Source organism: Lipotes vexillifer, unplaced genomic scaffold (assembly GCF_000442215.2).
Source record: "Lipotes vexillifer unplaced genomic scaffold, Lipotes_vexillifer_v1.1 scaffold490, whole genome shotgun sequence".
In the NCBI taxonomy this organism is placed as follows: Eukaryota; Metazoa; Chordata; class Mammalia; order Artiodactyla; family Lipotidae; genus Lipotes; species Lipotes vexillifer.
Genome location: NW_006796397.1, coordinates 3,552,737 through 3,562,619, shown reverse-complemented (window position 1 = coordinate 3,562,619; position 9,883 = coordinate 3,552,737). Strand labels below are relative to the sequence as shown.

The following is a 9,883-nucleotide window of genomic DNA, read 5'->3' as shown; positions in this document are numbered from 1 at the left end:
AAGCAGACAAAACCAGAAAACAAAAATAAAGTTGGAGTACTTACACTACTGGATATCAAAACTTATTATAAAACTACAGTAGTTAGGACAGTATGGTATTGATGTAAAGATAGACAAATTAATATAACAGAATAGTCAAGAAAGAGTCGAAGGCATATAAGGCAACTTGATTTTCAACAAAGGTACCAAGGTAATTCAATGGGGGGAAAGAATAATCTTTTCAACAAATGGTGTTGGAACAACTGAGTAGCCATATGGAAAAGTATCAACCTTGATTCTGCATCCTACCAATTAAAAATTAACTCAATGTATCATTGACCAAAACATATAGAATTACAACTATAAAATTTCTAGGTATAAATGTACAAGACAATGTTACTTACCTGGGCTTTGTCAAAGATTTTTTTTTTTTCTGTTTTGTTATATTCATTCATTTGTTTTAAATTTTAGAAGTTTTGTCAAAGATCTTTTTAAAATATGACACAAAAAGTCATAACTATAATAGAAAACATCAATAACTGATATTTCATCAAAATTTAAAACTTTTTCTCTTTGAAGGACACCATTAAAAAATTAAAAGGCAAACTACAGACTGGGAAAAGATATTTGCAAAATATATCTGTGACACAATTCTTATATCTAAAATATGTAAAGAATTATTATAATTCAATAATAACAGAACAAACCAATTTAAAAGTAGGCAAAACATTTAAACAGACATTTCACCAAAGAAGATGTATGGATGGCAAATAAGCACATGAAAAGATGCTCAGCATCATTAATCATTAGATAATTCAAATTAAAACCACTTCAAATTAAAAGTATGATACAATTACATCTACTAGAATAGCTACAAGCAAAAAGCCTCATAACACCACAAGGATGTGGAGAACTGGAACTCTCATTGATTGCTGGTGGGAATGTAAAATGGTACAACCACTTTGGAATACCCTTTGGCAGTGTCTTAAAAAAAGTTAAACATATGCATATGATATAATTCAGCTATTCCATTCCTAAATATTTACCCAAGAAATGAAAGCACATGTTCATAACAAGATGTACATGAATGTTCATAACAACTTTATTTGTAGTAGTCAAGAACTGGAAATATCCAACAAGTGACAAGATAAATAGTGTTATAGCTGTACAGTGGAGTACTACGCAGAAATAAAAACAACAACAATAACAATTGATAGACCTAACAACATGGACAAATTCAGAATAATTTTGTTGAGTAAAAGAAATCAGACTCAAAAAAAGAAGTCATGTTGGCGGCGACGGTGGCGGCGAGCGGCGTCAGAGCGTGAAGGGGCTGACGTCTTCTGGCGGGTGGCGGTGTTGGAGACGAGAGCTTGGTTAGCCGGTATTGCTTCTGTCCCAGGAACCCGACGGAGAGTGAGGGAACGAGGGTTGCTTTCGGGGGTTGCTGCCTTCCACGTATGCGTCGTCGTGAGGAGCGCAGCCCGGACTCTCCTGCAACCCCTCCAGCTCCCTTTTCCGCACGCCTCGAGGCAGCGGCGGCAACCGAGACAGCGTCTCACCTTCCCCCACCCCTTCCCCTTGTCCCCCCGCCCGAGAGGGCCCGGTCTGCGCCCCACCCCCGTCCGTCCGCCCGCTACGCCGCCGCCATGTCGGCGCAGGCCCAGATGCGCGCGATGCTGGACCAGTTGATGGGCACCTCCCGGGACGACTAAGGATTTACCAATGAACCCATGTTTACAAGTCCACGATATTATTTAGCTGAAATGACTGGATTTTCACCGCTGTGTTGGGCCAGAAGGCCCTGGTGGTGGCAACCGCCTGTGTGCCACTGAAAATAGTGCCAATGCCTGGCATACTGCATAAATGGAAGCAGGGTACCGCGAGATACTACTCATCAACGAATCAAATTCAGTGATGACAGAGTATGCAAGAGTCACCTTCTGAACTGTTGCCCCCATGATGTCCTGTCTGGAACTAGAATGGATCTTGGAGAATGTCTGAAAGTCCATGACCTGGCTTTAACAGCAGATTATGAAATTGCATCCAAAGAACAAGGTTTTTTCTTTGAACTCGATGCTATGGATCATCTGCAGTCATTCATTGCAGATTGTGATCGAAGAACAGAAGTGGCTAAGAAAAGATTAGGAGCAACTCAGGAAGAGATTAGTGCTGAAGTTGCAGCAAAGGCAGAACGTGTTCATGAGTTAAATGAAGAAATCGGTAAATTGTTGGCTAAGGTGGAACAGCTAGGAGCTGAAGGGAATGTGGAGGAATCCCAGAAAGTAATGGATGAAGTAGAGAAAGCACGGGCAAAGAAAAGAGAAGCAGAGGAAGTTTATCGGAATTCTATGCCAGCTTCCAGTTTCCAGCAGCAGAAACTTCGAGTCTGTGAAGTTTGCTCTGCCTATTTAGGTCTTCATGATAATGACAGACGACTGGCTGATCATTTTGGGGGTAAACTGCACCTGGGATTTATTGAAATAAGAGAGAAGCTTGAAGAATTAAAGAGAGTTGTAGCTGAGAAAAGAAACCAGGAACGCCTGAGAAGAAGAGAAGAAAGGGAGAAGCTGAGGAGGTCTCGATCACATAGAAAGAATCCTAAAAGATCCAGGTCCAGAGAGTATCGCAGACAGAGGTCTCACTCCATGTCACGGGAACGGAAAAGGAGAACTCCATCCAAATCCCGGGAGAAACGCCAGCGCCACAGGTCCCGCTCCAGCAGCCGTAGTCGCAGCCGCAGCCACCAGAGAAGTGGGCACAGTTCTAGATACGGGAGCAGAGAGCGATCCAGGAGGAGATCCTCAAAAGAGAGATTCAGAGAACAAGACTTAGCATCACGTGACAGAGACAGGAATTCAAGAGACAGATCACCTCGTGACAGAGATAAAAAAGATAAGAATCAGTCCTATGAGAGCGCTAATGGCAGATCAGAAGACAGGAGGAGCTCTGAAGAGCGCGAAGCAGGGGAGATATAATTAGCTGTGTACATATCCTCAATCCTTAAGCTTCCTCTGGAGTTACATACTATTGTTTAGTTTATAGCTGTTCAGGGTGACACAGTGAGCAGTTCCAGACGCCTATCCAGCTAGGCTGGGTGTATAGCATCTAACTTGATCTGAACTTGTTTTCTTTGATGAAGCCTAAAACTACATCCATAGTTTCTGGTGAACTTGTAATACACTTCTGAAAGTACAGTTTTATATAGTAAGATGCTGATGTCTTTATTCTTTCTAGTAGGAGTGATAGTGAATGAATTGTGTTACTTGCCTTGGGATTTTTGAACATTTGTAAAATGCTGTCTTCCTTTCTCGTCCAAAAAACAGCAACTTTGGGAATTTCTTTTTAATCCTTCTTCCTTTGACTCTGTATCCCCTGATACCTCTACTCTCTAATTGTAAGAGAAAGGGGTGCAGGGAAGCAATATAACTTCTGTTCTAAGCTTCTATTCCCATTATTAATTACTAGCTGATCACAGTTCAGAACATTTATACTGGAATGTGTGCTGGAGAAATTTAAAATACTGGGAGTTTTGTTTGTCTCACGGTGCCTATTTTACAGTGGGAAGTTGAACAGCTGTTGCATTACATGCTTTGCTTTTTTATTGAAATTTTGAAATCAAACATGTCTTGATTTTTCTGTTCTATTGAATAGCTACGTTCAGGATGTTTTGAGATGGGGGGTGGGGGCAGGGACTCTTTCATAAGCACTTTTTGTTTTATTTTGTGTGTGTGGAGTATAAAGAGTACACCCTGGGCTTCCCTGGTGGCGCAGTGGTTGATAGTCTGCCTGCAGATGCAGGGGACGTGGGTTTGTGCCCCGGTCCGGGAGGATCCCGCATGCCGCGGAGCGGCTGGGCCCGTGAGCCATGGCCGCTGAGCCTGCGTGTCCGGAGCCTGTGCTCCGCAACGGGAGAGGCCACAACAGTGAGGGGCCCACGTACCGCAAAAAAAAAAAAAAAAAAAGAAAAAGATTACACCCTTATTGTAAAAAATAATAAAATGAAAATCACCACCACCATCAAAAAAAAAAAGTCATGTTGTATAAATCCATATGTGTAAAATTCTAGAAAATGCAAATTAATCTATAAGATAGAAAGCAAATCAATGATTGTTTGACAAGGGGTAGTGGTAGGGAAGAACTAGAGAAAAGAATTACAAAGTGGCATAAGGAAACTTTTAGGGATGAGGGATTTATTTATTATACTGGCTGTGGTGATGATTTCATGAGTATATGCATATGTCCAAATTTAACAAAGTGTACACTTTGAATATGTACAGTTTATTGTATGTTGATTATGCCTCAATAAAGCTGTACCAAAACCCCTCAATGCATTAAAAAGAGGTCAGACATAGCTGAAGAAAGAATTAGAAAACTGGATCTGAAGATATTATCCACATGTATTAGATTGAGATTAAAAAAAGGAACATATTATAAAGAGACTAAGGCTAGTGTAAAGGTCCAACAAACAAGAGTTCCAGGAAAATATAATAAGAATGCAAAAGAGCTGGTATTTCTTAGATCCAGGAAACCCAGTGAATTTCAAGGAGCATGTATTAAAAAAAAGTCTCCCCTAGACACATCACAGTGAAATCATAGTGAAACAGCAGAATACAAAAAAGTTGAAAGAGAGAAAGAGAAAGAGAGATCTTAAAGTAGCCAGAGAGAAGAAAAATCACCTATAAAATGAGCAATTAGGGACTTCCCTTGTGGTCCAGTGGTTAAGACACCACGCTCTCAATGCAGGGGGCCCAGGTTCGATCCCTGGTTGGGGAAGTAAGATCCCACATACCGCAACTAAGCAGGCATGCTGCAACTACTGAGCCTTTGTGCTCTAGAGCCCGCATGCCGCAACTAGAGAAGCCTGCGCACCGCACCGAGGAGTCCGTGCACTGCAACGAAGAGCCAGCACAGCCATAATACATAATAAATTAATTAATTTAAAAAAATGAGCAATTACACTCATAATTCACTTTGTAAGAGCAACTACGGAAGAGAATACATTGTAAGAACTTCTTCAATGTGCTGAGAGAAGATAGCTATCAACCTAGAAGTCCATGTCCAGTGAAGCTTTATTTCAAGAAAAGGTATTATACAAAGAATATTTCTAGGAAATCAAAACAGAGAAAAGAAATAAAAACAGCCCTCCCTGCTCCCAATAACCGGAGAGAATGTATCACACAAAGACCCTCACTAAAGGAGATCCTAAAGGATGTACTTTAGCAGAATAAAAAATGAAAAGCCTGAGGTGCAAAAAGGACCACTGAAAAAACATATTGGTAAATGTGAGGTCATATCTCAGCAAATATGGAGTATGGAAAAACATACTATAACAATGTCTAATTTTTGGAGGGAAAATAGAATAAAAATACTGGGGGACTTTCCTGGTGGTCCAGTGGTTAAGACTCCAAGCTCCCAATGAAGGGGCACAGGTTCCATCCCTGGTCGCAGAACTAAGATCCGGCATGCCACATGGCACAGCCAAAAAACAAAACAAAACAAAGCAAAAACAAAAATACTGGGCTTATAGTAGAATTAAAATTGTCCAAAGTCCTTGATTATTTAGAGGTAAAGACAGTTACTTCAGACTTTAAGTCAGCATGCTAAACCAGCTAGTGTAATCACTGAAATAATAAACAATGCATATGCTTTCCAAACAATTAGAGGGAAATGGAAGTAGAAAAAAAAAATCAATTCAAGAGGAGGCAAAGTAAGAAAGATAAAAAAAGGAACAGATAGTAACAGGATCTAGAGCATTTAGAATGGTGCCTGACGTTATCATTTTAATAATAATTATTCTTCTTTTATTAAAGAATAATATATACTTATTATATAATAATTTGTTGTTATTATTATAACAGTTATTTCTGTGTTGATAAACCTCTCTGTGGCATTCAAGACAAGGACCCTTTAACAAGCATGTTCTACTAGTTCTCATAGTTCCTTGATGTTAACAAGTCAATAATACTAATTAAAAGACGGTAATCTGTAGGGATTTAAAAGCTCTATGATTCTCAAGGTTTATTAACCTTAGGCCAGTCATTTCCTCATCTATAAAATAAGGCAGTCGGAGGGGTTGGAAGACAAGTTCAAATTGGATGGTTCTGTATTTTTAAATCCTCATTAACCTAAAGAAGGAGGAAATCTCCTGACTCAGACCAAAAACAAACAAACAAACAAAAGGGGGGGGAGGGTGTTCAGAAATAGTTTATTTGGGTGAGTGGCCATTTCAGAATACTCATAACAGACACAAGAAGTTCGGTCCCCACAGAGTAGGAAGCAGTAGGTCTTTTTATCCCATACCAGAACCTGACAAGCTTGGAGGCCACTGACCAGGGACAAAGGAAAGCCCCCACTCAGAAGAGACTTGTCAAAGTTACCCTTCCCGGCCAGGATGGAAGGGATTCCAGAGGCTCTCAGAGGAGCCAGCAGGCTCAGAGCTCTGCACCAAAGAACTGGGGTTGGGCTGCCGGACAGCAAGAAGCTATCAAACAAACCCACTCTCCTTACCCCTAATTACAAAAGACTTTTCAAATGCACCCCTGTCGTCTGAAAGCCTTGATTGTTGAACTTCTTGAATCCCCCTACCTGTCATCCTCCTAATTCACAGATGCAACTGCCTACCCTTTATGCATTTTACATACACTGTGATATGATGATGCCCTTCAGATCTAGGTGTTGCCAAGGGAACTCAGGTATCAAAGATAACTGGCTCAGCTTCCAAAGATAAACCGGGCCTGTGTGATGGATGCTGAGGGAGGAGGGCAGAGAGCCTCCTGGGAAGTTCCCTTGAATTTAGGTGTGGTGTGATTCCTTCTGTTCCCAAGAATAGTTTTATCTAATCTGCCTTAAAACTGCTCCACTGACTGACTGCTTCATCACTAAAAATCTACTGAACTAAAGTTCCTCCTCTGCAGCTTTTGAAGATGGAATCTGCCCTGCCTGAAAGCAGTGTCATAAGCAAAATAGTATGTGTACAAGGATGTTCACCAGAGCACTGTTTAAAATTGTGGAATATCAGTAAAAACCCATCAGCAGAGTTGTGGGCAATATATTGTAAAGCTAGGAATTCGACATGTAGCAAAGTAAGTCACTGAGTGGTATATAAAGTATGATTCCATTGTGATAAAAATCAATGGTAACAATAATAATTTTAGTATATGTAGGGGAAAAATTGGAGGAATGTGGGCCAAAATGTTAACAGTGATACTTGGGGATGGGGTGAAGTGGGATGGAATCTGGGAGATTTCGCTGTATGTGTTGTGTTTACAATGTTTCAATTTTATATAACTTTGTATTCCTGTTGGATCAAAACAAGAGAAGAAGTTAGGAAGGAAGGAAAGAAGGAAAGAAAGGCAGTGTTAGAAACATTTCATTCTCTGGACCCCTGGGTCTTGATGTTGTACCCTCTCCTTAGCCAAGATGAGGATTGGTGCTGAGTTGCATTCATGGTCAAATGCTTTTTCCTCAAGACAGAGGCACTCTATTTCCATAGTTGCAGATTTTATTCCACAGCATGCAACAGCCAGCAGCTTATTGCCTTCACTCATTTGCAATGGCTCTGTTCTCAACGGGACATGTTGTACCAGTAGGCATTTATATATTAGAATACTTGTAGTATTTGACCACTGAGTTTGAAATTTATTTATATATCACTTTTGGTTAAATTGATAAAGTCATTTATTTCTATTTTAGAGTTTACTTTTTAAAAAAGTACTCAATTTATGAGGATATTTATTGCAACAGAAAGAATGGAGAATTTCAAGGTGCTGAGATTAAGATCTGCTGTAGGGGCTTCCCTGGTGGCACAGGGGTTAAGAATCCTCCTGCCAATGCAGGGGACATGGGTTCGAGCCCTGGTCTGGGAAGATCCCACATGCCACGGAGCAGCGAAGCCTGAGAGCCACAATTACTGAGCCTGTGCACCATAACTACTGAAGCCCACGTCTAGAGCCCGTGCTTTACAACAAGAGAAGCCATCGCAATGAGAAGCCTGTGCATCGCAATGAAGAGTAGCCCCCACTCACTGCAACTAGAGAAAGCCTGTGCACAGCAACGAAGACACAATGCAGCCAAAAAAGAGTATAAATAAAATAAATTTATAAAATCTGATGTAGATTACCCATTCAAAATTTTAAGGTTCCTATGGCTCTTTAAATTTTCAACATGTCGGGCTTCCCTGGTCGCGCAGTGGTTGAGAGTCCACCTGCCAATGCAGGGGATGCGGGTTCGTGCCCCGGTCCGGGAAGATCCCACATGCCACGGAGCGGCTGGGCCCGTGAGCCATGGCCGCTGAGCCTGCGCGTCCGGAGCCTGTGCTCCGCAACGGGAGAGGCCACAACAGTGAGAGGCCCGCGTACCGCAAAAAAAAAAGAAAATTTTAAACATGTCTATACATGCACAACTGGAAATTCTGACCCCAAATATTGCCTCAGTTTACTGGATGTTTCCAGGAAAAATATATGTTCTTTTACTTCATGTCTAGAGACCCAGTCTAACAAAACTTGGCATATTTTCATAGGGTTTTTTTGTTTGCAATTTATTTCATTCATTCACTCATTCAATACATATCTATTATTATCAACATTAAAAAAGAATAGCTTACACTTAATAGGTATATACTACTTTCTGGTAGTTAACACAAGCTAACATTTAATTCCCATTTATTACCTGCTGCTTTTAATGCCTTCTTTTTGCCTGGCATTGGAGAGGATACAAGGATGACCTGGACCCTGAAGGTATATAGATGATCCAAATATGGCTCTGTGCTCAAAAGGAGGGTCAGCTACTAGGTTATGCAGTTGCTAGACGGAAAAAATGACTTCCCACCAAGGAAATCGAGAAAGCTTCATGAGAGAGATGGCATTACATTTGAGTCTTTAAGCAAAGGATTTGGTTATCTGGAGAAGAGGGAGGAAGGACATTCCAGATAAGGCAGAGATGGGAATGTGCAGGCTCCTGGGTGTACTGGGGCTCAGGTTTGTGGTACATGAAGAGGAGACACAGGAAAGAAGGCTAGAGGGGCAGATGCCAAGAGTATTCCACTAATGAGGGCCAGTGAATCATTTATCCCAACATCTTCATTTTACAGATGAAGGCACTAAAGCCCACAGAGAAAGGAAGTCTCCTCAGTTATTCAGTAGTAGGGATGGAATTAAACCTCAAGCTCTCTTGGTTCCCACATCTGTGCTTCCAGTTAGCCTGGGACAGATCAAGGAGTGCCTAGAATGGTAGGCTAAAGCTTGGTGGTCATCTCAACGCAGAGGGGAGTTGCTGAAAGTTTTGAGCAAGATGTGAGTAGCAAAGGCGAGACAGGGGCTAAGATGATTTGAAGGTTTCTAGGCTAAGAGACTGGGAATCTGGAAATTATATTTTGGTAACTCTAATTTCATATCACAGGGTTTCTGTTAACACAGAATTAGATCTAGAAAAACAGTGCTTAGTTCAATTTAAAACACCCAGTTGATCCCCCCCAAAATCAGTTGTTTGATTGAATGTAAAGTAACTATTTGATTGAATGTAACCTCTTTTAAAAAGTCATGTCTTTAGACACAGATTCTAGTTTAAGAGTATGTTAAGGATGGTTGGAGAAAGTGGGTCCAATCTGTAATGGGTGTCAGGTACTCAATATGCCTCCTCTGAGTATTTGTTTTTTCCCTTGAGAGGTGAAGACTATCACTTGAGTCCACACCACCATATACCTTGCATTCTCTTTACATTTGAAAAAGAAATCAAATATTGACTCCTTTTTTGGAATTCTTTACTAGAGGCTTATTTTAGTTACATTTAAATTTTACTTTCCTCACTAGCAGCATCTCCTAGCACCACATAGGATAGCAACAGAGATTAATAAAAGAGGTTGCCTTTGGCCACAGACACACAAAGCCTCCCAGTCAGCAGCAGG

At 40.9% G+C, this 9,883-nt stretch overlaps 1 protein-coding gene across 1 annotated transcript; it reads left to right on the top strand.

Moving 5' to 3' along the window:
- The first annotated feature begins 1,628 nt into the window (after positions 1-1,628).
- Positions 1,629-3,717, top strand: LOC103074284 (putative RNA-binding protein Luc7-like 2). Its single transcript, XM_007468536.1, has 2 exons — positions 1,629-1,689; positions 1,864-3,717. Exons 1-2 carry the CDS (start codon positions 1,629-1,631, stop codon positions 2,955-2,957), a joined length of 1,155 nt encoding a protein of 384 aa, XP_007468598.1. The 3' UTR covers positions 2,958-3,717.
- Positions 3,718-9,883: the final 6,166 nt, after the last annotated feature.